The sequence below is a fragment of the Manis javanica genome, chromosome 10 (assembly GCF_040802235.1).
Source record: "Manis javanica isolate MJ-LG chromosome 10, MJ_LKY, whole genome shotgun sequence".
Taxonomy (NCBI): Eukaryota; Metazoa; Chordata; class Mammalia; order Pholidota; family Manidae; genus Manis; species Manis javanica.
The window spans coordinates 113,627,419-113,654,558 of NC_133165.1; the positions used below are offsets into that span (position 1 = coordinate 113,627,419).

Consider the following 27,140-nt stretch of genomic DNA (forward strand, 5'->3'; position numbering starts at 1 on the left):
AATCTCCTTTTTTATACACTTGGGAGCAAAGGTCCAAAGATCCACTGACAGCCTTGGGCCAAACTAACCAACGGCAGAGCCGGCGTCAAGCCCAGGTCTGACTCAGACTCAAAGCCACACCCGCCATCAACACCAGACCGAAACATCAAGAGTGCCGGAAACGCACATGCAGGTCAGATCAGGAAGCCGGAGCCGTTTCAAGAGTAAAGTGAACAGGCAGGCAAATCTGCCTAAATTGCAATTTATTTGGATTCTAGGTAAATACCGTTTATATTATACCTCCCTCACTTTGTATGGCACTGAATCATTTAAAAGGGCCTTTCCACTAACTGGCAGTGAAACATCATTAAACATACGTGCGCACCCACCATATGATGCAAATAACATGTGCTCACACACTGGTACAGGAAAGACCCCTATCCTCCATGTCCTCAGTATAAGACTAACATCTTAACTAACTAACATCTTAACAAAAATCGGTGGGGAGTTTCAAAGAGTTTTAAAGAGTTGTAAAGATTAAATCAAGGTGAATGAAGCATTAGTAAATAGGTATCAGATATGAATGACAGTAAGAGACTCTGAGTAAGAGTAACCGGTCTCAGGGGTTATTCAGATGCGTCAGTCGTTCTGCCCGATGGACTGTGGCTTCCTCTCGGTATTGCTGTTAGGCACCGGTGTCCAGGGCAGCCTCACGTAAACACACCACATCAGGAGCTGGTCCCCGCTAGTGGCTGCCCACGCTTACCTCCGTGTCTGCCGTAACCCAGGTGCTGAGGTCACACAAGCCACACGGCAAGAACTGTCTGGGCTCATCTGATGGAAACTCACCTACAAGACCAAAGTGACAGAAACCGGTCACCTGGACAAAGGACCTTGTAAAGATAAACTACAGGCTGGTATTTCTCACAGTCTGTTTTCCTCAGAATCATAGTCAACTCAAAGGGGATGAAACAAAAATAGCCATCTGCTCAGACATTTTCCTTTCTCACAGGCAGATTCTGTAAGACAAGCACATTTTGGGTTTAATTTAGGCAAAATTTTAAAAATGTGAGTACCTTATAGTAAACAAAATTGCACACTGAAGCTGTCACTTTATACCAGAAGAGCTGGTTTTACACATTTGTGAGTCAGTTCTTCCTGCCTGAATGAAATCAACTGATGCTCTGATCATAAATACATGTTGAGTCTTCATCCCCAGTCCTGGCCCGTAGCTCCTAAAACCCCCATAACTTCCTTTCAAAGAGCCACAGGGACATTTTATGTTGTAATATTTAGCTTTGTTCCAAGTTTCTGAGATAGCTCCAGAGCATAAAGGTAAATGGATGTCTTTTGTTATTCCTAACAAGCTAATAACTGGTTTGTGCTAATAACTGGTGGCCAGGGGCTCCCGAATCAGCTGAAGGGAGGCTGGTTGCCAGGGGAACCAACCACAATTAGGGGGTTAGAACTTTCAGCCCCACTCCCCCAGTGTCCAGGGAGGCCGGGACACACTCACAAGGCTAGTTTGTCCCAAGGCTAGAGGTTGAATCAATCACCAATGGGCCAGTGATTTAATCAGCCACGCCAACATTGGGCCAGTGATTTAATCAGTCATGCCAATGTAATGGGGTCTCCCATTGAAGCTTGGGGTTCAAGCTCTGGAGTTTGGAGAGCTTCCGGGTTGGTGAACACGTGGAGGGCTTGGGAGGGTTGGAGTCCCCAGCGAGGGCAGGGAAGCTCCACACTCCACCCTATACCTGGCCTTGAGCATGAGTTGTGTCCTTCATAGTAAATGGGTAGTCTAGTAAGCAAGCTGCTTGCCTGAGTTCTGTGAGCCACTCTAGCAAATCAAACAAACCCTTGGAGGGGGCTGAGGGGACCTCTGACTGACAGCAGGGAGGTGAGAAGCACAGGTGACCTGGACTTGCGGACAGCATTCTGGCGGGACGGAGCCCATGACCAGCAGCATCTGACGCCATCTCCAGGCAGATGGTGTCAGAAGGGCGTTAAGTTACAGGGCACCCAGGCCAGCCAAAGTGCACAGAATTCCTAGTAAAAGACTCCTTAACCTTCCAAAGAAGTACCTTTATTTATTTATAGGGCTTAGGGAGAGGGAAAAAAAAGCTCTAGAAAAAGGAAATGTCAAAATAGGCCTTCAGCAAGGGCCTGGGAGCGGTGAGCAGTGGGGGCAGGGTCCACGCTGGAGTCTTTTGCTCTTACTGGTGGTCACTTCCAGGTTGTGAGGACAGTTCTCCCCGAGTCCCTCAGTCGGCCCCCTTTGGGTCCCAGCGGCTGGCCCGGACGACTTCTCAGCTCTCGGTCAGCACCATCACCCTGTGCCAGCTCCTCATCGTACCTGGAAACGGAGAACCATCCCTAGGATCTGGCAGCCGTGGCACCACGCCCACCATTCTCACCCAGGGAAGCAGCGCACCTGACAGCCAGGTGGCCTCAGCAGCCCACCAACCGCCCCCTGGCCCCCGAGCATGGGAGTACCACCTTGCTAAATTGTCACTGTGGACATTCCCCAGCCCCCACTGTTGGTACTTGATAAAGGCCACCAGATGGACAATGGCAATGACCCAAAGGAAACACACATGAGACCCCAGGGCAGCCAAGGAGAGAACCAATGTCTGGAAATAGTGTCCACACAGTGTCTGCGGGGCAGACGTGGGACAGGGGCCAGAGACCTGCCCAGGAGGAGGGGACCGACGGGGGGAGGCTCAGCAGCCCACTGGCCAGAAAGGCCCGCACCAGAAAGAACTGGGCTGGAAGCCCAGGTCCCCTGGCTGGTTATGGCACCTGGGCAGTCGCTGGCCTTTCTTTCCACAGTGGGTTCCCCCTTTGGGTCCGAGGAGAGCAGTGAAATGCCACTGCACCCACTGTAGGCCCTGGCAGGCATAGGCCTTGGCAGACAGGGTCTCCTAACCCTACAGTGACTTCACGTCACCCTCCTGACTCAGAATAGTGGGTATTTTGATCGCCACTTCCTGTTTGAGGAAACGGGGCTCAGAGATGTTCACTCAGGGCCTTAAGGACACACAGCTGGTAAGACAGAGGTAGGACACCCAAGACTCCAGGTTTCTAACTCGGAACATTTTACCCTGCAAGTTGGAGGAGGATGAAAAGCATTTCTTTCCCCTATTTAAGTGCATCTGTAGATGTCATTTGCTGGTTGTGCCCTGAGGACCCTGTTATACAGACACTCACATCAGAGGCAAAAGATACTAAGATGCTGAATTATGTTGCATTAGCTGAATTTTGCTGACTTCAGGAAAAGGTATATTTCTGTCATAAGCTTATTCCAGAATCATAATCTGCAGTTAAGTGCAGCACAGGTTAGAAGCTACTAAGGTTGAAGAACATATTTTCTGCACTGTGCTTCTGGTGGCCAACTGAGGGTGGGAGGGGAAGGGTGGGGAGGAAGGCCAGTGCGCTGGTACCCCTGCGTCAGGCACTGTAACGGCTCCCTCTGCAGGCATGGGGGTTTCAGGGCAACACCACCCCACCATGTGGGCCCTCCTGCCCTCCCCAGCTCCCGAAGGACAGAGGATGCTGGGTGGGGACTCCCCAGGGACTCCGGAGATTCAGCCTGTGCAGGGTTCTCCCAGGAAGCCTCTCTGGCCCATCCCCACCTCCAGGGGCTGTTAGAGCCCCCAGACTCTGGTCCTGTGTCATCACTCTGTTGCCCATTCTGGGGCTGCATCACTGACCCAAGGGCTGGAGTGAAGCCCCCTGTCTGGTTGGGCGGCCCCAGCACTCCCTTAGCGGGGTGGGTGTGCAAGAAGATCCTGCTGAATGAAGGGAGGAGAGCCACACATGGGTTCCCAGCTGGAGCGTCTGTGCTGCTGTGTACAGCTTAAAAGCACACAACAAACAGAAACGAGCATTGGCAAGCAGCTGGCATCAGGGTGGGCTGTTCCCAGGGCGGTGTTGCCACTAACACAGCTAACGTGGAGGAGAATCAGAGACAAGACGGCTCTTCTCTGGTCTCTCTCTATTTCCAGCAGTTTCCTCTCTGGGCTCCCAACAGGCACAACCCAGCCATTATCAGGGTTCAAACAGTAATTTTTGAAAGGCTGTGTAAGCCAACGGGCACCTTAAGAAGTAGGCCCTGCGGGCAGCAGGTGCCAAGGCTTCGTGTCCAGGGGCTAAGGTGGCAATCTGGGGCGGGAGGAGCACCTATTTCTGGGCGCCAGCGATGTGGCCTTGGGCAAGAAACTCATGGTGGGCCTCCTCCACACTGGTCCGTTCTGGAGCTACTGTGAAACCCCAGCGGAATGCAGAGCACCTGGCCCACTGGACAGGGCAGTGCCCCTTGGGTGTCTGGGTTAAGTGGATTGGGGAGCCACCTTTTTGTCTCCAACTCAAAGTGAGAGGCTTCTGACCTCTGCACTTGAACTGGATATGGAGCATCACCCTCACTCCCTGAAGGAGGCAAAGGGCCCCCCGCAGGCTGCTGACAGCCCAGCATCCCGCCAGCCTCCACTGAGCCAGCCCCTCAGGCTCCTCCCCCTACCGCGTGCCCAGGAGGCCCTTCACCGCCGCTGATATGTCACCCGTCCCGAACTGCCCTCTCACCACCCCGCTCTGAACTGGGCTCTTCCTGAAGGTGCAACTTCCCCTGCAGCCCCTCAAGTGGAGCTGTCTCCTCTCCCACTCATCAGGCCCCTGGGCCCGGAGGGAGCGCTCTTCTCCTCCCAGGGCAGCAGAACCCATCCCCTCCCCTCCTTGTGTGGTCCCCTCTACTCCTGCAGGTCAGGGCCCCTCGTCCCTTAAGACTCAGTCTCCTGACTCACTGCTGCTAGTGACGGCAGTGACCAAACAAATGAGACCCCGATGCCCGGACCTATCACCCCGTGGTCCTCCCCCAGGCCCACTCCCATGGCCCACAACCTGTCTGTTCAGTAGCCGGTTGCCTGCCTAACCCTTCCTGCAAACCCTCACTCTGACCTCTGCCCCTTCTCTTCCAGCTCACTTCCCCAGTGCCCTGACCCTCTGGAACTCCACTGGCCTCCCACCCTCTCTGCCTTCCTCTGCTCACATCCTTGCTGTTTCCTTGCCGGGCAAGCCCCAGCCCTAGTCACTTCCAACCCTTTGCTTACTCTCCACCTGGCCAGGCAGGCGAGTGTGGCCGGAGAAAACAATCTACCATGCTGAGGTTCACAACCACCGCCCTCCCCATGCCCCCGGAGGCCCCTAGCGCCGCCAGGGGCCCTGCACCCTCCCTTACAAATTCCCCTTCCGTCCCCCCTCCGCGGTACACACCCAGGCGCAGTGGAGGTGGCCAAGCATGGGCCCTGGAGTCCAAATCCCCACGTCAGCAGTGCCTGCCGGCTGTCACACTGGGGTCTGTGTGCGCGTGTAAATTCAGAATATGTCTTCCTTTGTTTTTTTAAATGTTCAATTAATTACATACTTTTACTTCAGTATAATCTGTAATGGGATCCCCACACATACGCTCCCTCCGGCTTTGGGTGTTGGCTCTTCTCTGCGCCTTGGTTCCGTCCAACCCCTTCTGTACCCCCAGCAGCCATGCCGTGCTGGCAACCTGAAGCGTGTCCTTCCACACTCCCCTGCTCACCACTCATCTGAGCCAGCGCACGTGCGGCTGTGTGTCCACACTGGGGGGCACTGAGGCCACTGCTTGTTTACCGGATCACGTGACACACCTTTCTCTGCAACTTGCCTTCCTCCCTCAGCCTCCCAGCAGGACTCCAGCTCAATCTCTTTAATGTCACCCACTATTCCGTGGTGTGAACGAGTCATACCTTGTTCCACCACTGCCCCCTGATGAGCTCTCACTCTGCTCCCACTTTTTGTCACTAACTGACATGCCGCTCGGCCTCTGCACCTTTGTCTCCATATACATAAAACGGAGCTAAGAACATACACCTCATAAGGTTCCTGGGGAAATGAAATGGGTAAAGTGCTCAGCAGGTTCTGGCATGTGGTAAGCCCTCAAATGTCATCTATTATTATTTATTCCCAACTGTGCAAGAAGCTTTCATTATCCCCATATAAAAGGTGTACAAGTTGGAGCTCAAAGCACTGCAGAGAGCTGCTCAATGTCATACAGCTGTGGGGTGCAGCCAGGCCGAGAGCCCAGCCTCTGCCCAAAGGCGACCTGGGTAAGGATAAGCAATCATCTCTCCTGCTCCAAACTGCCCGGTGGCTCATGTGGTGCCACTGTGTGACCCAAACACTACTGCTAAAACGTGATGTGTCCCATAACATCATTAACAAATGAAATACTTTGCCCAAATTAAGCAAGTCCATGTATACCCAGAAAATCCAAGTTGGGCCTCGGCACCCCTCATCTCAAACTCACAAGGACCACCACCATCACACACAGACTTACAGGATTTCATAATTGCCAAGAACTTCCTTTGGGGGTGACTTGTTCCATTTACAGTCTGGGATTTCGCCGTTAGGAACCGCGATATTGAGGGTGTCATTAATCAGGTTATACTTAAGGATTCGATCATTGGCGGTGCTGGAGGTGAGAGACGGGGACGCATTCACCTAGAGAGGAAAGACGCCATGCTGGTCAACTGGGCAGCTTACTCCTTGGGGGTGAGAACATGCAGAAGAAAACGCTGCCCCCGCACATTTAGGTAAAGCTGTCGTTTCATACTGTTAATATCTAATATCTTTGGGGCACCTTGAAAGTATTTTGTGACTTTTTTTAGCTGTTGGATGAAATACACATACTATTTAAAAACAGGATTAGGATTTAGAAGTCACTACACAAATAAACATTTAAGTCAACGTACATCACAGACATGTTTTCAGTGTCCACCTGTGTGATGAGCTCTGTCCCAAGTACCAAAAGCTACCCCGGCACACTGACGGAACCAGTGAACCGAATGACCCTGATCAAGTAACATAATGGGGTTGAAGTAAAAGGTATGGGGCTCCTCTTTTGCTGGGAGAGTGATATCTCATCAACAAAGCAACATTCTGACCCAGATGGGGAACCCACCTAATAAATGGAAAGTTGGCCCCATAAGGCCTCGGAGGAGCTATGTCACAGAATCCACTGGTTAAAATTCAGATTCACTCTGTGGAGAGTCCCAGAGGCCCTTGGTCACCAGCCATTTACTCTTATTTGAGGCACAGCTGTACTGGCCTCACCAGCCTTTGCTCTGGCCACGGGCAAGTAGAAGCGGCCAACGTGCGATTATCCAGGTTCCTCCCAGTCAGACTGCGTCCAGTGCTGCCAGCAGGGTACCTGATGTGTACTCTGAAAGGGACTGTATGGACCCCAGGTGCCCTGAGGTGACGACTGTGTATATCATGATGTCATTCTTTTCATGAATATGCTAAAGCTAAAATCTGGTATTATGTTAGAAGTAATGTTCATAATTAAGACCCTAGCTCATTGAGGAAAGCTTGACTTCCATTCAAGTTACTCTGTTTGGAAGAAAACATTAGTATTCTGCATATGAACCTGCAGGTATCACTGGTTCCCTGCGTATGTCTGCACACACCGCACACTCATGCAGCTTCGGCGGTGTACATGTGAACACGGAGTGCAGCTCCCTCCCTGACAGTCTGCGCTCTGAGCAGCATCCTGCAGGGGCTTCACAGACTTGCTCTACAAGGGGCCACGGTCTACAACCTGCTCTAGAGACTTGGCTTTCCTGGCTTGAAATGGGGCCAAGATAAAGGCCTGAGCCGTCCACCTCCATGTGAGCATGGTGAGAAGACAGTGCCCAGGCACATGCCGGGAGATGAACCACTAGCTCCTCTCCCTGGCAGCTGAGCAAAGCATGCAACCCCACGGGGTGGGCCCCACATCTGGGCCTCAGACAGGTGTGCCAGAGCGCACTGCCGCCGAGGCAGCATCCCCAGGAAGAGGTGTACGCACCACGCCCTCTCTAGAACAGCCAGCTACATCCTGTCCACGCCAGGATGAAACAGGCAGTGAATCCACATCCAAACTATGCTTCATCCAAAGCAGACAATGTTTCTTATCTCCAGTCAGTATCCTATCACTTCCCAGGGGTGCCTTTCCTGAATGGGAACAATGTCTGCATGAGGACAGGGCAGGGCCTTGGGAGCAGGGCCTCACCCGGAAGCCCCTGGGAGTGCCGGGGCATCGGGCCACCGGCCGCCGAGCTCACTGCGCCGAGGGAAGAGGCTTCCGCTCCCGGGGTTGGGCTCGCCGAAGGTGAAGGATCGGGGTGTGCTCACTTTCAACCAAGAGCAAACCTGTCCCACCCGAACACCTGTCCCTGTTACATTTAAAAAACTCATCTGCCCCAGCCCTGCCCCTGAGCCTGAGAAGCATTTGGCTGGGGGACTGGTGTGCTGGTGGCCAGGCGGGGGCACCCTAGGAGCCGTGTCGGTGCTGTGCGGGTACCTCAATCAGCCAGGGCTTCAGCCTGTCGTCTATGATGATGTCGTAGCCGTAGCACTCGAAGCAGTGTTTGTCGTTGTTCATCACCGGCTGCAGAAAGAGTGAGCAGCAGGTTATAGGGCCAGTACCAAAAGGGCCCAGCAGAGACCTGCACCCCAGAGATGCGGGCGTTCAAGCAGCAGCGAGCTCCTCCCCACTGGTCGAGCGGTGTCTCACTCCTGAGACCGGTGGTTCCCGCCCGTCCTTCCCTGGTCTGCCTACAGGGCTCAGGGATGGTAACGTTCCTCAGCCTTGGGAGGGAACTTCACAAAGCAGTCGCTGGGACTCCTGGTCTCGTCATCAGAGGCTTGATGACCGGCACTGACCATTTGCATCGGCCCGGGGCTGTCCTCAGCAGGGACAAGGTCCAGCTCCCCGCCCAGACACCCTGAATTAAGGCCTGTGCAGCCTCATCAAAAACAAGCAAACACTGTCCACCAGGCCCTTAGTCTCTTCACAGGCCCTTAGGGGTCTGCGGTGTCAGGTCACGAATCTCTGTTCTCTGACAAGAGTCAGTGTGTTTTCTTAAAAGTTTTGGATTTTCTTTTTGACTTTCAATTCCATTTTGTGAGCCACTCTCCAGGTGTATTAACAAACTCACCAGCTGCTTGCTTGCAATGCAGATTCCCAAGTCCTGCTCGGTCTGCCTGGATTAGACCTGTGGGAGCGGCCCAGCTAGCAGCAGTGTCACACACACCCTGGGGACTCTCATGTCCCCACGGCGAGTGAAGCACACAGACACAGACGTTTCCTGTCAGTGAGCGCGCAGACCTTCCCTACAACGTTGGGACTTAGAACCAGAAATTCCTAAGGGGGAGCTAGGCCGGTCCAACCTCACTGAGGAAAACCGGGGTTCTTCCATCAGGGGATTTAGAGGACTTGCGTGTGCATGAGTGCCTGGTGCCCTCGCCCCGGCCAGTGCTCACACCGCTATCCCAGAGTGTCCTTGCAGGACAGGAAGTCACCAACCCTTCTGTCATTCCCCAATCCCGCTGTCAAGGGCCCGAATCCCTGCCCCCCAGGCTGTGGCGCCCGGCTTCTGCATCCTGAGTCGTGTTGTGGGTCTGGCGCCCTGCCACACGGTCCAGAAACCCACCTCACATCGGCACCAGGCCCTTCTTCTGCATCTCTACAGCCTCCTGTCTCCCTGCTGTCCCTCCCCCACATTCTCAGAAAGCGACACACCTGGTAAAAACGGGGTGACTAAATGTTTGCTAAGCAAATAAAAATGAATAAACCCATCAGAGTCTTGAGAAAGCCTACAGTGTTTTAGCTCAAGAGGTCAAGGTCCAGGAGACATTCAGAGCCACTTGCCAGAAGATGCAGCTGTGAGACAGGTGGGGGCCGGGGCCAGAGGTGGCTTTTCTTGAGTAAACAGCCAGCTGCTTCTAAAGCCCCACTGCACAGGGGAGACCGAGGTGGCCAGGAAGAGCCAGCATGATTGGGCCTGAGGGTCACACGCCACATATGTGGGCGGCCTGCTGCTCTCCCCTCTCTCCCAGTCACTAAGTTCACCTCTGCAGAGCGTGGTCATTCAGCCACTCCATGGCATCGGTGTCAGGACCCCAATTTCACAGAGGAAGCCTGGGAGGCTCAGAGAAGGGGGCACTTGTGCAAAGGTGATGGTTGGCAGGGGGTCTGGGGAGGCCCAGCTGAGAATCTGAGCCCGAACTCCATGCTCACTCCTGTGACCCCTGCCCAGACCACGGGGGTGCAAGAAGGCTTCTGGGGCAGGGGACGCAAACGTGGTCCCTAAGACCTTATCTCCAACAATTAATGGGATGAGCTGCATCCTGGGATTTTTTCCCCCAAATCTTTCCTGTAAGACAAAGACAAAGGACAGAGGCACGTAGCACTTTGTGAAGCAGGATGTGCTCAACTCAGGACCTGAGGGCCAGGTGTCACCAGAAGGGTCACTGCTTTCTTTCTTTGAGCGGCTGTTTTGACAGAGCTATTCATCATCAAGGATTGGTACGGGTTGACATTCTCAGAGGTAAAAATGGAGAGGGTTCCACTGAATAGGTTCACACAAGAACTTTCATGCCCAATCACCGTGGTGCCAAACCCTTGTCACACTTTCCCCAAAACAGCATTTCCCACGTGTTCGACTCCACCCCAGTGTGGGGTACCTCTGGCTGCCTGGCCCTGGCGGCTCTTCTCTAAGATTTTGCTTTTGTATAAGACTGGGGAGAAGCCCACCCCTCGGCTCCCGGCTGAGTGCTGTTTGCTTACGGGGCGATGAGCCCTTCACAGGGCCACACACTCGTGACCGGGTTTATTCCTTTCGATCCCCTTGGACACAGGTGTGCATCTGCTCTAGAACAGGAAAGCAACACACAACAGCACACTGGCCAGCAAATATGAGGCCGAGGAAACATACTCAGGTTTCCTGCTGCCCCACATGTCTGTGAAACAGCAGCGCAGGAAGCCTTGCTGCCGAAAGCCCTCCCGTATGTACCAACTCAGGCCGAAACATTCCTTCTTGATCTCACGGGCACAGGGGAGGCGACAGCAATGCCACGGGCGTCTCCCAAGCCCCTGGCAGCAGCAGTAGGCCTGGCTCCCAGTATAGCCTCTCCCTCCCGGAAACTGGCTGGCCCTTACCGGACTGGTGGGAGGCGAGACTTAAAACAGCAAAAGGTAACAGGCCACCCTACGCCCCCCACACCTGGGCCGCCTGCACCCCTCCTCACCGCCACGGCCTTCAGGGACTGCACGATGATCCAGTGGATCTCATCAAACAGCTTGCCCGTCACCTCCTTGCCCCGGGTGCTCTCCAGGTAGAGCCGCAGGTTGTTCACGGTCCACTTGCCCCCGTGGATGTGGTTGTAGTCCTCCTGGCGACAGGAGAGGGGCAGGCCCAGCACTGACCCAGAGGAATCCAGTGCATGCCCCCGTCCACCCTGTCCCATCAGGGGATCTGCGCCTCCTCCGTGCATGTTTTCAAAATACCTCTCTTCTCACAAGAAATCATTTACACCTTGCTGTGCCACCCAGACCCCTTCAAGGCCAAGGCCCCCATTCTTCCAGCAGAGACTCCCTGGGAGCTACCCTTGGTGAAAGGAAGCTGCGTAACCCAAGGTTACGCCCTGCCCAGGCAGCCTGCTGCGCGTGACAGGTTGATGCCAGGGTACTGACCCCGGCCGCCATCCAGGGCAGCTCTACAGGGTGCTGGGCTAGCTGGGCCCCTGCTGTGGCTACATCTCAACTCAACCTGCCCTCCGCCCTGTGGGCCCCGTCCCCTCCACTCCCTCCTGTGTTGCTCCCAACATGGGGCCCTGGGACACCTCCTGCCCACTCAGCCCCCGCCTCTGAGTCTGTTCCCTGGAGAAGCCATCCTGGGACTCCCCCGTGCCGGGCACCACTCACAGGTGACACCCTCACAACGTCCCATCTCCTGAGTAAGAAGACATGGGCTCAGAGGGGTTCCCTAGCTTTCATCCAGGCTGGGGTGGAGCTGGGACCCTCGCCCAGGTTTTCGAATGCCAGTTCAGTGTGATTTCTCTTTCTCTGTCCCTGAATGCCACACACTGCCTTCCCTGGGGGGCAACATGCTAGAAAATAGTGAAGTATATTGGAAGTTTATGAGACTGGGATTTCATTCTCTAAGAATAAAGTTGAGAGCTGTGAACTACAACAAGAGCAGCCTAACAACCAACAAACACCAGGGACTCAGAACAGACTTGGTTGTCTTATAAAAACAGAGAACTGACCATAGTTCTAAAAAACACCTTTTCGAGGTTAGAGACAAATTCCTTTTTCGCATCTAAAATACACTAGAAGGTGAGGTGCCTAAGCTTCTTCACCTGAAATGGACTCTCAAATAACTTAGTGTTTGTGTCCTTAAAAAACGGGCCTCTAAGCAGTTCCAGGACAAACCAGGCTGCCTGCTGGCGGAGCCGAGGGCAGGCCCCTCTGTATGTGCTACTGTGACATGCAGGTTATTTCAGAGCTGACAGCAATCAAGGCCCAAGAGACGCAGAAACTCTGCCCTTCCCCACCCCACCGCATAAAAAGCATTTAGATGGAGGGCGTGCCCCAGGAGGAGAGCCCCGCGGTAGACACCCCATCATGATGTAACCTAGCGCGGTAGGCAGAGGGGCACGTGAGCAAAGTCTGTTTAAGTTCCCTCCGTGGCCCATTGTTTCTGTGCGGCCCAGCTGACATTTGTTTACCAAACATTTACTGTTCTGCGTCCCCCTGAGTTGCTTCCCCTTTCCCGTGACGCCTTCCCCTCCCTCTCCGCTCAGAACAACAGACATGCCTCACTCTCCCTGACTTGGGAACCTCATGTAGCCTCCCTGTACGTATGTAATGAAATGCTGTGTTTTCCTCCTGTTAGTCTGTCTCATGTCAATGCAATTCTTAACCAGCTAGAAGAACCTGGGGGGGTGGGTGTAGAGGAAATTTCTTCCCCCGAACAGCACACCAATACCTTTCTTTTTCCAGTCACAGGTTCTCTTTTCTAACAAGAAGTCTATTTATTTCGAAAAATAAGTTCTAGAGGTAAAACACTGTCTTAGGTGTGTAGATATATAAAGCAAGTGAACAGCTCCCGTTGTTTGGCCTGAAGGGCACCATCTTGTCAGATTTATTTCAAGACTTTTATCAAGTCAATCTGCAAACAACAGCACGTTTCGGGACATGCTCCTGCTCTCCTGCCCTTCTCCACCTGCTGAAACCCTCCTGCCCCCGGGATCAAGCACCCCCACCTCAGCTCAGGGTTCGCAGCTTCCAGTGGCCTCGGCCCTCTGCAGCCTGCCTCCCCCGCGGGCCTGGGAGCCTCCTGAGGGCAGGGCTGTGTCCGCCCCGAGAGCCAGGCAGCCCGGGCACTTGGTAAGGCGCGGCCCAGCAACCGCTTCACGACATTTCAGTGTTTAAAGGATCATCTATTCTTCATGCAATTCCAAATGAGAGCCCCTTGAACCTCTCCTTTAAGGTGAAACTTAGGTTTCTGGGAGTGAGCACTTTCTTGCATTAACAAGCAAAGCGCTTACAAACAGAATCAGTACAGAAAGCACTGCTGCTTCTAGCACGTCATGGGGATGCCAAGCTTGAGTTCGGCATTCTGCTTTCACAGATTTTTAAAAAATGTTTTCTGTTTCTTACTGATGGAAAATAGTGAGCCAGCTGACCAGCGTCCTGAGAAGGCCCACTGAATGGGGCCCTCTCGATTTCAGCCTGGCACCTGGATCGAGGCGGCCTGGCAGGCCAACACACTCTGCGCTGTCCTCAGGGACATCCGTGGATTCAGGGCCGATCACGGCAGCTTCCGCCCCACACCCAGACTCGACCAAATGTGCTACTTGGCCATGAAGGGTCTGATGTCACTGCTCAGCTTTCCCCATGTGGCTCTTAAGTCTTGTGTTGTATCACGTTTTCCCAAATCTTACAAATAAGGTTTTGGCCAAGTGATCCTTTCTCCTCTAACCTCGAGCACTGTGCCAATGATGCCCACTCAGTTTGCTCTCAGAAACCCTGGTGGGCAGGTGGACCGGGCTTGGCGGCACAAGGACGACAGTCATGGCCCTCAGGAAATGGTGGCCGCCGTCACTTCATGTCCAGAAGGTACACACCAGGGCTCCTGTTTGCAGACGAGGAGGCCCAGGGAGATGAAAGCCCCTGAGTCTACACACAACCTAGGAGGCCTGTGTGCTGCCCTTGCCGGCCTCCCCAGATACCCCCTGCTCTACCACCCTCCCCCCAGGGGCTCCCGCCACCCTGACCTCTGCTCAGCTCCCGCAGTGCTTCTTCCTGCCAAGGGGCCCTGGCACCCGCTGTACCCTCCACTAGGACCCTCTTTGCCCACTGGCACCTTGGTGACCCCTGCTCATGCTTCAGATCCCTGCCAGGCACCACTGCTGCATGGAGACATCCTCCGACCACCGGGACCAGGGACCAGGGGACGCCTGCAGTCCGTGTTCTTCACCCGCACTTCTTCCCTGTGAGCCTGCACCTCAGGTTGTGGTGACACAGTCACCGGTGTGGCTGTTGGATGAGTGTCCTCCCCCAGAGCGCTCCGGGCCCAACGAACGTAGGCCCCGAGCAGCTCATCGGTACAGCCCCAGCCTTAGCGTGGGGCTGGCCCAGGCAGGAGCTCGGTGAGCATCTGCTGAACGGAGGAATGACCGAGCGTGCGTCCTCCCACCTCGCCCTCCGGCAGCCCTAACCTTATCCCCTTTTACCGTGAGAAACAGACTCTGAAAGTCAACTAACTCGCCCAAGGTCACAGAGCCCAGAAGGAAGGACTTGAACCCGGGGCTTGCTTTCTCCATGCGCCACCCCCCAGGCCAGTCCAGCAGATGCACCAGACATCCAGCCCACTGACACTTAGAGCTCCACCCTTCACGGCCAGGGCCTCTTGGCTGTTGCCCGTCCCCACCCCGCCCTCAGGGGCAAGCAGAGAAAGAAAAAACCCCACCAAATCCACCCATTTCCTTCAGCTCAACTGGAAAGAAACACTCACCCCATGTTTCTGGATGGCGACGTTGGTGAGATGGACGAACATGTTGTCCAGCTCGCTGGTGCTGGGCGTGTACTTGACTGTGCAAAAGCGGCAGAACCCCAGCTTGTACCTAAGCAGGAGTCGCCGTTAGTTCAGCGCACTGGTGAGGAGCGCACACACAGCCTGGCCCTGTTCTCCTGAACGAGCCCCTGTGTTTGTTTTTTACAACAGCTTAATTAGAATATAACTCACACACCACCTAACGCATCCACTTAAAGCGTCACCTCGGTGGTCTTGGTATAGCCAGAACTGTGCAGCCATCGCCCCGATCAGCTTCACATTTCCATCACCCCAAAAGCTGCCCATGACCATTAGTATTCCCTCCCAACCTCACTGCTAGGCAAACACTCATCTACTTCCTACCTCTAAAGACGTGCCTATTCTGGGCGTCTCATGTAGACAGAAATACACAGTATGTGGCCTTCTGTGCCTGGCTTCCCTCACTGGGCATATTTGCCAGGTTAAAGAGCTGCTTTTTATCTTTCAAGATTCATGGGGGATCAAGGTTTAACCATTTTATTCCATACCTACGCCGTGCCGGGCACTGTGCGTACGGTGTGCTTTCCCAGTCCTCAGTGGCACCAGGGAGTATGAAGCATTGCGTCGGTGCACAATATTAAGAATGCAAACAAAACTCCAGGGCTCTTACATGTAACAGCGCAGCGGGCGGTACGTGGACACCAGGACGTACAAGCGCAGGTCGAACTTCCTTCCGCCAATCAGTAAGGGGTTGTTAATATAGAGAGAGATCACGTAGGCCTCCTTAGTAGACTGAGACACAAACCTAGACGTGTCACAGAAAGACAAAATTAGACCAAAGGTACATCAGTAGGCTGGCCACAAGCCCTCTACCTCTCACTGAAAGGCCAGTTTATGAGGGAAAAAATGGGGGTGAGGCAGCATCCACGGAGGACAGTCCCCACAGCTCCTGGGAACCCATCCGGGACGTGCTCCCTGGGCCTGACCCTGGCAACACGCGGTCAGGTTTCACGAGAGGGTGTCCCTGCCACTCCTGGGAGCTGCTGACAGGAGGGCCGTCAGCCCACCAGGAAGGATCACACTGAGCGTAGCCTCCAGGCATCTCCAGGCAGTTAAGGACCTCACGGAGGGAGAGGGAGCCCCGGATGAGGTCCCCTGGCTGGGAGCCTCAGGTCCCAAACCCTGACAGGCTGCCTAGTGCTCCCAATGATACGTGCTACCTGGCTGCTGGGGTGCCAGCACTCCCCTAAGTGCTTTACTCAGATTAACATGCTCCCCACCCCAAGGGTGGTGCTGTTAGGGTTCCCAGCTTACCCCATGAGGAATCTAAGAGTCTACCAAACAAAATTTTACTTTGCTGCTTCAGAAATACCAGGACTAGATGGATCTTACACCAACTTTCAGCGGCCCTTGAGGGCCCTGCTCCTGTGGCCTTAGACTGGTTCAGGCACCTTTCCCTTTGCGACTTTCCTCAGGTGACACTCTACGATTAACGAGGCTGTAGCCCCAGAGCCTTGCAGTAGCCTGTCACAGGTGACAAATGGGGTCCATATATAAGAGCAAAGGCCACCCAGCCCTCGGCTGGGCGACTGACAGGTGACAGGAAACCGCTGACTCAGAAGCCCATGGGATGGGTGGTTGCCCAAACTTACGAAGAAGTTTTGCTGTCCCGGGACCACTTTTTGACCTGCGAGAGCTTGTTGATCAGGAAGATGCCCTTTCCCTGGGCTTTGCCACAGGGTTTCATGATCCAGGTGCTGGAGGGACTTTTCCTGAACTCCTCCACGAACAGGTTGTAGTCAGCGGGCAGCATGTAGGTGACCGGGACAAAGTCTGAAAGTAAAGTAGAGGGGGACAATGGTGAGCCTTCCCAACAGTGGCCACGAGCAGAATCCTGCCACTGCCTTTTTGGGGGCCTGCTCCATTACTCCAGCCCCAAGTCAGCATCTAACAGTACAAGGACTTCGGCCATTCAGTTCCTGCGCAGTTAAGTGCCTTTATCACCCATGTGCTAAGCATTAGAAATCTGTATCATTTAATCCCCACAGCCACCTGTGAACCAGGTACTGTTACCATTCCCATTTATCAGATGAGGAAACTGAGGCCCAGAGAAGCCAGTTATCTGATTTTTCCCAGGTATGTAAAGGGATTCTGAAACTATCTGACATTCAGCTTTTATCAGCAGACAGGACGGGACATACGGTTCTCCCTGGGCATCCATTGCTAGATGTGGTAATGATCCCGGAGGGCAGTCTATGGCTCAGGACGTGGGTCCCCATCCCCCGGATGCACCGCACCCCCCACCCCCACCCCAGGCTGGGCACCCAGGACATTGTCTCCCTTGTATGCATCACATTTCACATTCACGAAAACTCAGATTCCAAACTTGAATCCCCACTGCTGGACGCACTCGGAATGAATGAGGTGTCCGCCACAACCGGACCCACGCACTCACCCATCAGAGCCACAATCACCTCTCGCTGCCTGCTTCTGCGGAGGTAAAAATCTCAACTTTATTTAAGACATGAGGCTGGTGAAGAAGGCACAAACCCAGGTAGAGGTATTTCCCGTTCTCATCTTTTTCTGCCAGAGGACTCCCTTCTTTCTCCAGCTCTTTCCTGTATCTTTTAATATTCTTCACCATCAGGTCCTTCCGGGTTAGTTCATAGTGGTTTGGAAAATGGTTGACTATTTGATCGTCTGAGAGCCGATAGCCGGTTTCAACGCTGAAAACACTGCGGATGGTTTGCACACTCATCCTGAAAGACAAGCACAGAGGGGCACACGGGACAGGCTCAGAGTGCACCCCGGGGGGGGAGCTGTCATCAGAGCCACAGGACGTGCCCTCAGAGGCTCACCTGTTCCCCACCCCGACCTGAGCAAGGGATGCCAGACCCACAGCGGCACAGCAGAGCGCCCAGTGATGCTTCCTGACCTGGGCCATCTCAGGCAGGAGCTGTTCTGGTGCTGTGCCCTGAGCGGCTCCACTCTCTGGCACAGAGCAGATGCTCCATAAATGTTTATCAATTAACGGTATCATTGATTTGATAACAAACTAGTGAAAGACAACGTCTTTCAGACTTTCAAATTGGGAAACTCATTTACACAATATTTGTAGCCAAAGTCAGGCAGGACAGGGACTTCTTAAAACCACAATCACAGGATTATTTAAGGGTCCTGAGCTGGCACTTCACCTCTGGGAGAGCTCTCTGCCAGGCCAGCTGAACTGGGATGCACCCTACTGTAGGAGAGAGCTGAAAGAGAAACGATTTCCTCTAATCCTCTGGGAAAACCAGCCTCCCTGCTGCGCCCGCCACCCTCACCAGGCCAGAGAGGCGGCAGGAAGGATGGAGGGGCTAGTGCCCATCAGGAAGCCGCAGTCACAAAGCAAGGCAGGTGGCTGCGTGGCTTCTTGCTCTGTGGTCCTTGCCTGCTTCATCCCAGGCCACATACATAAAAAGTGTGTGCCTCAAGCACCCAGAGGGTTTCTTTTGATTCCACGATCATTAGAATAAAGGGATTTTTAAAAAAACTGATTACAGAGAAGCTCAACCGTATGCAGAAGTGGGGAGAAAAGTGTAACCACCCCACCGCCCAGCTTCAACAGTTGTCACCGTGCATTCCAGCCTTGTTTCGTCTGTACACACCCAGTCCCCCCACACAGGCCGATGTTGCTGCAATTCCCCGATGTATTATTTCACCCAAAATATTCCTGTAAGACCAATAGTTAGGGACTCCTTTTTACATTACATGATATCCTACTTACACTATCATCACAATTTATAAAAAAGTAGCAGTAATCCTGAATGTCATCAAACATTAATCGGCGTCCAAAATTCACTGTTTGACAAAGTTTTCACAGCTTGTGCAAATAAAGGCTTCTCATTCGCCGTTCTGTCTCACATCTTTTTTTATTATTATTATGGTATCATTAATATACAGTCATATGAGCAACACTGTGGTTACTAGACTCCCATTATCAAGTCCCCACCACGTACCCCATTACAGTCACTGTCCATCAGTGTAGTAAGATGCTATAGAGTCATTACTTGTCTTCTCTGGGCTATGCTGCTTTCCCCGTGCCCCCCCATGTTATGTGTGCTAATCATAATGCCCCTTAATCCCCTTCTCCCTCCCCAGTGCCTTTCCCTTTGGTAACTGCCGGTCCATTCTTGGGTTCTGTGTGTCTCACGTCTCTTTTAATCTATACACTCTCCCTCCCTTTTTTCTCTCCGCATTTATTTGAAGGCACTGGTCGTCTGTCCTGCAGGGCATCTCAGCGGCTCCTTCTTATTTAGTGAGCTCTGCCGGCCTGTATTTTCTGTACACTGGGAGGCAGCCCCAGAAGTCTGATGAGCTGCAGGTCAAGCCTTGTGCAAGGCTGCACCCAGGTGGCGATTACAGCCACTGACAGGCACATCCAGCCGGCGGGCCTCTCCCACGGGGCCGCCGCTGATCGCTGAGCACTGCCTGGAGCAGCGCCGGCCACCAGAAACCTAATGGGACCCACACTTGAGACACCCAGGCAGTGAATTTCCAACAGCCACGTGAAAATAATGTTAACAATATTATCTTATTTAACCCAATATATCCAAAGTATTAGCATTTCAACCCAGAATCAACATCAGACTTAGCGCTGAGGACTCTTACATTTGCTTCTTCAGGTTAAGTCTTCAAACCGTGATGTGTCTCTCACACTTACAGCACGTCTCCATTCGGACCAGGACATTAAAATGGTCAGCTGCCCAGGGGTTGGTGGCCCCTGTAACTGAACAGGCACCCTATTCATTAGGGGTGCAAAATGGTGATATTCTACTCTTTCATTTGTCTTTATTTATTAGCAGGAATATTTCTACAAGGAGTAATTTCCCTTCATCAACTTAGGTACCTTGAAAAATAGCTCATACAGGAAAGACTAAATGCTTGATTCTTTCTCTTTACTTATCAATTTTTAAAATAACGAGCTGGTTGCCCCCCATCCTCAGGTGTGTGATGAGTTGTGCTCTGGTACTGCCCATCGTTGGCACCTTAAGGCAACACCCATCCTATTATGTCTCCTGGTTTTGTGGGTCAAGAATTTGGGTGGAGCTCAGCTGAGCATCCTTGTGCTCCAGGTGGCAACTCAGTGGTATCCAGCTGGTAGATAAGCTGATCTGGAGAGTCCAAGGCGGCTTCATTTGTGTGTCTGGCACCTTGGCGGGCCCAGCGCAGCCACGCATAGCACCTACCCGCCACCTCTCCAGCAAGACAGTACCAGGAGAGCCAGGCTTCTCACATGCAGCCCAGGGCTCCTGCACAGGGTTCCTACACAGGGAGGGGAAGCTGCCTGGGCCCAGACGTGTATCCCTTGGCCTCACTTTGGCCAGAAAGAATGTGGCAGAAGAGATGACGTGCCACTTCTGAGATGAGACCTGAAGGGCCTAGAGAGCTTCCGTTCTCCTTCCTGGACCCCAACTGCCACCGCGAGTATAAGCCCCTGCTAGCTGGCTTGGGGGGATGTGACAGATTTGTGGACAGCAGCCTCTGCTGTCCTAGCCAAGGGCGTCCTAGACCAGCCAAGCCCCAGGTGACCACAGAAGCATGAGTGACCTCAGGCAGGATCAGCTAAGGCTACCAGATCGAAAGATCCACCCAACCAAACTCACAAGCAATGAACAATGGTTGCTGTTTTAAGCCCCTACTTTCTGTAGTGTTTGTTACTTGCCATTAGTTTAGCAACAGACAACTACTACACCCACTCAAGCGGAGTAATTGTGCTCAGGCTTCGCGCTGCTTCTACTTCCTGCCCGGGTGCAAGCTTTTGCAGGTCACCCTCAGAATACAAATACAGTTTCATAATGTTTTCCTTCATGCTTATTGTTATACAACTTCCCAAGCTGCTTTATTGCTTTATGATTGTCCTCATTATTCTCATGGCTGCACCATAACCCACTGAGTTGATGCATTCACCTTCCCCCAACTATTTAACATTTAATTGTTTCCAATATTTCACCCAAACCGATTTTTAAGATCTAGCAGTACATTTAGTGCTTAAAACAGGAGAGCTCTTAAGATATAAAAACCCAAGTCATTATACTATTTTAGCTCTTTTCTTCTCCCTTTTTTGTTAGGAATAGCTCCAAAATGCTTCTTATTTGGCATGAAGAAGGGAGGCACTCAACTCCCTCCTGGAGCCCTGATCATCTACTCAGAGAAGGCTGGGAACTCTCCGGTGCCTGCTGAGCCCAGGGCAAAGAGCCATGGGATACAAAAGTAACAGGCACCGAACACTGTATTCTTTCAGAGCTCCAATTGAAACAGGGCTCCGGATACATCATTTCATTTTACCTTTGAGAAGTTAAGAATATAAACTCGGGCCAAACCACATACAGGTGAACTGTTCCATAAGCACTCTGCATCCGTGTGCCCAAAGGGAAGTTAAAATTAGGTCATGACCTAAGGTGCAGTTACTTTAACTGCCATTAGGAGCAAAGCAAAGGTCATCCCTCCAATCACTCTGGGACGCTGTGATGAGCCAGGCAAGGTCCTCACTCACTCTCACAGGGTGCACAGTAACATGTGAAGAGGGGACAGGTGGGGAAATCACAAATCATGGCACACAGCATTGGCTATGTGACATCCAAATAAAGCCGCCTGGGAGGCACAGGTGGCTCTCAGGGCAGGCAACCACAAAGGTCAGCTTTGCACGTGCTCGTAAAGCCCCCTCTGCACACCAGGTGCTACTCTAAGCTCGGTCCTTTACTGACTCATTTAAGCCTCAAGCAAGCATTTTTGCAAAGAGAGGTCAAGTCCTTTGCTAATGGCCACCCAGCAGTGGAGAAGCCAGGGTCTGAAACCAGGCATGACCTTGGCTCCAGGTCCTGGACATCCAGCCCTGGACGCACTGCATCTCCGAAGGAAGGGCTGAAAGGGGGCAGAAAGCACGGAGCATACAAAGGTGTGGAAGCCAGAATGTCTTAGTGGACAACAGGGAAACAGGTGCAGCCTGGTTGGGGCTGGAGGTTGCCAGGAAGAGGCTGGAGAAATGCCAGTAGGCAGAAGGCAGGGACAGAGTCTTGGGGTGGTGGGTGTGTTGGGTGAAAGAGCCTCCAGAGACCCTGATGTGCTCCCCCCAGGCCCCCCTCAGAGGTTTGCTGCACTGCTCTGGACCTAGGAGCTGCGGAGGGCTGGGGGCAGCAGAGAACACCTCCAGATTTATGTGGTATAACCCGCCAGCAGGTGGAGACTGCCCTGGGACAGGACGCCTGCTTCAGGGGCTATTACTGTCACCCCAGGGAGGGAGCAGACCGAGGAGGACACAGGACCTCACCCCGACAAAGAGGGAGAGGTGGGGCAGGGAGAGGAGTCCAGGGCACGCGCAGGTCTCTCAGGGGGCAGAGGGGTGCCCAGGAGTTGGTGCCAAACACGCCTTTGCTCTTCCCACTCTCATTTCTCCCTTATTTTTTAAACAATCCAACTGGAATCCTCTTGCCCCCCTGGAGGGAAGCACAGAACCTTCTGCCATGACACCCTGCCCGTCCTCCTCCCTGGGGCGCTGACTTGCAGGGAGCAGGCCTGGGCCCTGGGCAGGGGAGCCCGAGGGGTGGCCCTGGCTTCTCGCCCAAATCCCTGCAGTGCTAACCACACTCGGCTGTGCAGACACATCCCAGGACTTCTCATCCCAGGGTGATAAATGGGAGGGCGGGGCCACTCCACGACACACACACAGCTTTGCTTTCCTGTCACCCGCTCATCAGGCGCCCGGGAAGCGGCATGACGGCCTGGGGACCCCACCTCTGAGAGCGCCATCCACCATGGGTGCAGTCTGTACTGGAGCTGCCAGGATCATGACACTGGCAAACAGGCCTCAGAAGAACCATCAAATCCCACTTTTTATACTCACCAGTAAAAATTCCAGTCCTCATTCTCTGTCACTTGGACCCATCCTCTCTTTTCGAAGTTATTAATCAGCACCGACTTCTCAATGTCAGTGACCCACTTCACTTTTCCTGCCATACTCCTGGAAGAGATCAACTACTCAGAGCTTTGAAACTTCAATATGTAACTTCCCCTGCCCACAGGAATCCTTTTACCCACACGAGCCTACACCCCCCCACCCAGGCGTGACCTCCCAGCTCAGAGCTTCTCAGCCAGGCCACTTCCGCCCCCAGGGCACACGGGGCAATGTCTGCAGGCATTCTGCTTGTAACTGGGGCTGGGGGAAGCTTCTGGCATCTAGTGCTACCCCCCAGGCCAGGATGCTACCCCACATCCTACAATGTACATGATGGCCCTTGAAGCCAAACACCCAGCTCAAATGTCAACTCGTGACAAGACTGAAAAGGCCGGGTCTAGTGTGAGATAAAGGCAGCAATTAAATGATCACCAACGGATGGTCAGTCATGACTACAACAGGAACCACTAAGGAGAGGCACCTGGCGCTACGGGTGGGAAGGCTGCCCTGGGTGGGGCCCTGCAGCTGGCCTCTGAGGGGTGGATGGGGGTGCTATCCTGATGGGGCACCCCTCACTGGGTGGGCGCTGCCCACATCCCTGCTTGCCCTGCCCTACTGTACTTCAGCCTCTGTAAGGGCAGGTGATGGGTGAGTGTCCATCTGACCACAGCACTCCCCCTGCTGGATAACCTCCATGGCTCCCCAGTGCATTTAAAATAGAGACCCCTGGCCCTCGCCTGCTTCTCCAGGAGTATCTCACATTGCCTTCTCCTTTATCTGCTGTCCTTGCCACACCGGACTTCTCTGCCCACTCTCTCTCCCACCTCAGGGCCTTGGCACATGCTCGGAACCTCTGCCCGCAGAGCTCACTCCTCCCTCTCTGCCTGGCCAACCCACCTCCCATTCATCTGCCACCATTAAATGAATGTCACTTGACTCTTCAGACTAGGCACAGGGCCCCCTGCACCCCTACAGTTCTGTCCCTGCTGGAGGACAGGGAGTTGGGTTTCCTCTTCACGGCTTTGCACCCAGGGCCTAGCACCGTGCCTGGCAGGGTGTAGGTGCTTAATTCAGATGGGCAGACAATGGTCCCAGACCAGTTGGTACCATTGCGAAACTCTAAGCAAGTGATTTGACCTCTCTGGACCTCAGTTTCCTGCTACGAAACTCTGGTTTCACACTGCTCAGCCCAGGATTCCAGGCGCCCGCTCCAGTGCCAGCCAGAGAAGGTGGCCTTTGTTATACTTCGAGTGCAGTCTTATCTGAAAGGGTTCCTCAAACAACCAGGCTAGAGAGCCAGGGCACTAGAGGGCCTTATGAACAGAGATACCGCCCCCGTGGACTTGCTTTTGGAGCCACCTGATCGGACAGAAAAGGCCTGGAGATGGAGATGGGGACCCAGGCACGCCTCGCCTGGAGCGGGAGGACCAGGCACTCCCGTGACGGATTCCACCAGGCGGAGCCTGAGCTGCTCCAGCGGCCGCCCCTCTCCCTCGCCTCAGGCCCAGCAGCGGCGGCGTCACAGAGGTGCGACTGTGGTAGAGTGTGGGCGCCTGAGCTTGGGTTTGAGGCCCAGCTCCACCACTCACTAGCTGTGCGATTTGGGGCAAGTTGCCTAACCTCTCTGAACTTGTTTCCTCGTTTGTAAAATGAGCATAACCACAGTGTCCGCCCACCTTGGGAGCTCACAGTGAGGATTAAATGAGCAAACACCCGCCAAGCCCTGACAACAGTGGCTGGCCCACAGAAAGCACTCGAGAAACTGGTGATATGGTTACATGGTCATTCCCACTTTATGGACGAGGAAGCTGAAGCCCAAAGGTTAAGAGCCTACTTAAGAACCAAACTGAAGGGAGTCACGGGGCCTTGATTCACACACCCAGGTGACTCTGCTCCAAAGTGCCAGCTCTTCCACACAGGCTCTCACTTCCCTCTATGATGGCCCTTCATCAGGAGGATGAAATCGTCCACAGGGTTCGAGTGAGGAAAGAGCGGGAGTTGCTCTCTGCAAACTCTTAAGGTGCCACTCACAGCAACATAAGGTCCTGAACTGATCAGTCAGGATCCACGCAGAGGCGACGGCAGGACACAGAAGCTGAGCCCCCACGCGCTGTTACCTCGCATCCCTGCTCTGAGCAAATCCCACGTGCCTCGCACCCACTTGCAGTGTCGAAACCCGCCGCTGAGGGGAACTTTTCTCTATTTGATGTTAGCCCCCAGAGCCCTGCATCCCCGGGGAACCCTGCTCGTTTGCTGCCCTCTAGAGCCCACCCGCAGAACCGTCCCCACCCTCCATCAGGCGAGCCCCACACCACAGCCACCCTGGCTGCACAACTCCCCCTCGAAACATAAATCTTACTGGTGACCTCACACCAGCCACTGGCCCCCACCTGGGGTCACAGAAGAAAGAAGAGCAAGAATGTAAATGATACAGGCCGCACGTTATGCTTGTCCTTCCAGGTCATGAAACACTCCCGGGGGGTGCTCCCCAAGCCCAGTAAGGCAGACAAGGCGAATATTCTCATGCTCACTAACGGAGCAGGAAACCAAGTGTGGACAAATGACACTAAGGAGCACATCTCGGGTGGGACCTACCATAGGTACTTAGGCAGCCAACAGGAACATCCAATTTCTCTTCGGTTTCACTCCTGCCTCAGGTTCTTACCTAAAATACAATTAATACACAGATGAAACGTACACAGCAGAAGCCCGAGAGATGCTCTAACAGTTGTATGAATACAGCCAGAATATTCTGGTGAGTAAGCAGAGTATTCGGCAACGGCGCCTTCTGTTAACAAGTGCACACCGGGAGATGCCTCGAGGCCCTGTTCTTGTTGTGATAAATATTTCAGAACGCTAGGATGTATACTGGCTCCTGCCAGCCTTTTCCAGCGGCCACCCACCCTTCCATTTCATGTACTCTTGCTCCGGCGGAGCGGCCACTCCTTGCTGGGCTGTGCACACACACAACCCTTTCTCACCCATGAGCCCGGGCTTGCACGGTTCTCTCCACTGCCCCTTATCCGACTCCACCGACCCTGGAGACACAGTTCAAAGGCCACTCCCTGGGGGGCCACTCTCACCACCTCCGCTGGATTTAATACTTCCCCCCTCCCAGTCCCTTGTGCACCTTCCCCTCCACCTGTAGGCGCTTGGCACTCCCTTGCAGCCTGCCATGTGCACGCCTTTTATACGTGTGGGAGCGCAGGGACTCTCTCAGTTCCCCGACTCCCTCTCATCCCACTGACTCTTTCTAGATTTAGGTGTGAGCATTTGCAGCAAAGCTCACAGTCCATCTGCCCAACCCTGTTATCTCCGGCACCCAGCCCTCTGGCACGAGAGGCAGACATAACCACTCATACTGTGAGTGGCTGAATGGACAGGTCTTTGAACTGACTCTTCACTTTCAACAGTCGCTTTCCGGGAAATCTTACGGATTGAATTGTGTCCCTAAAGAAGTTGCACTGGAGTCCTAATCTGGTCCCTATAAATATGACCTTATTTGGAAGCAGGGCCCTTGAAGGCAAGATGAGGTCATTCAGGTGGGCCCTAATCCAATGACAGGTGAATTTATGAGAAGGGAATTTGGACACAGACACACACAGGCAGAGAACGCCATGTGAGGACACAGGGGCACAGAAACAGAGGGAAACGGCCCTGGGAGGACGGAGGCAGAGACTGGAGCGAGGCCGCCAGAAGCCAAGGAATACCCGGCCACCAGGAGCTGGAGGAGGCCAGGACTCCTCCCCTGGAGTCCTCAGGGAGAGTATGGCTGGGATACTGCAAGGTCGGGCAGGTGAGGACCTGGCACACAGCGGGTATTCCAAGCAGTTAGGCAGATCGGAAACATGTACAGTTCAGAAGAGCCTGGCCCTGAGGCTCTCCCCGATTCGGCTCTGCATTCCTGCCCCTGCTGACAATGGGCCTGCCAGGCTCTTGGCCGGGCCCTGGAGATCAGCCCCACCCTCACAGACTAAATTACTACTTACTTTATCACCAAACACAGCAGCCACCACTTACGAAGTGCTAGGACGTGCCGGGCACTGGGTTGGGCAGTTTGGGCACACCCTTCTCTATTCTGTGCCTCATTACCACTACCACAGTGCTGCAGGCAGGTATTCCGGATGGGGCAGTGGGGCTCAGGTAGGCAGGGGTGAGACTGCAACCTCCTGACAACCCACATGGCCTTCCTCCCACGCTGCATGTCAACCCGCAGGGCAGGGGGTGAGCTGACTCTGTCCCCCAGCATCCCGCCAGGCCAGGCACAGTGAGCAGACTCAGAAATCATCTGTAGAACAAAGGAACTGGCTGGCCAGTCCCCACAGCTCAGCAGCCAGGGC

The 27,140-nt window shown here is 53.8% G+C and overlaps 1 protein-coding gene across 11 annotated transcripts in view; it reads right to left on the minus strand.

Annotated features, from left to right (window-relative positions):
• Positions 1-232: 232 nt before the first annotated feature.
• TTLL1 (TTL family tubulin polyglutamylase complex subunit L1) overlaps positions 233-27,140 on the minus strand; it is a 30,222-nt gene continuing 3,314 nt past the window's right edge. For 4 of the 11 annotated variants that reach the window (XM_017681021.3, XM_017681014.3, XM_037006821.2 and 1 more), the window contains 10 exons: positions 25,396-25,465; positions 22,750-22,866; positions 17,418-17,626; positions 16,520-16,700; positions 15,538-15,672; positions 14,850-14,958; positions 11,077-11,220; positions 8,348-8,434; positions 6,341-6,504; positions 2,044-2,335 (listed from right to left, as the gene is read on the minus strand). In XM_017681021.3, coding sequence (XP_017536510.1) covers positions 2,206-2,335; positions 6,341-6,504; positions 8,348-8,434; positions 11,077-11,220; positions 14,850-14,958; positions 15,538-15,672; positions 16,520-16,700; positions 17,418-17,626; positions 22,750-22,862 — 1,272 coding nt within the window. In that variant the 5' untranslated portion in view covers positions 22,863-22,866; positions 25,396-25,465 and the 3' untranslated portion in view covers positions 2,044-2,205. Of the gene's footprint in view, positions 829-853; positions 999-2,043; positions 2,336-6,340; positions 6,505-8,347; positions 8,435-11,076; positions 11,221-14,849; positions 14,959-15,537; positions 15,673-16,519; positions 16,701-17,417; positions 17,627-19,517; positions 19,636-22,749; positions 22,868-25,395; positions 25,466-25,703; positions 26,967-27,140 lie in introns of those variants that run through there. The other 7 variants (XM_037006825.2, XM_037006824.2, XM_037006822.2 and 4 more) reach the window with 6 other exon arrangements.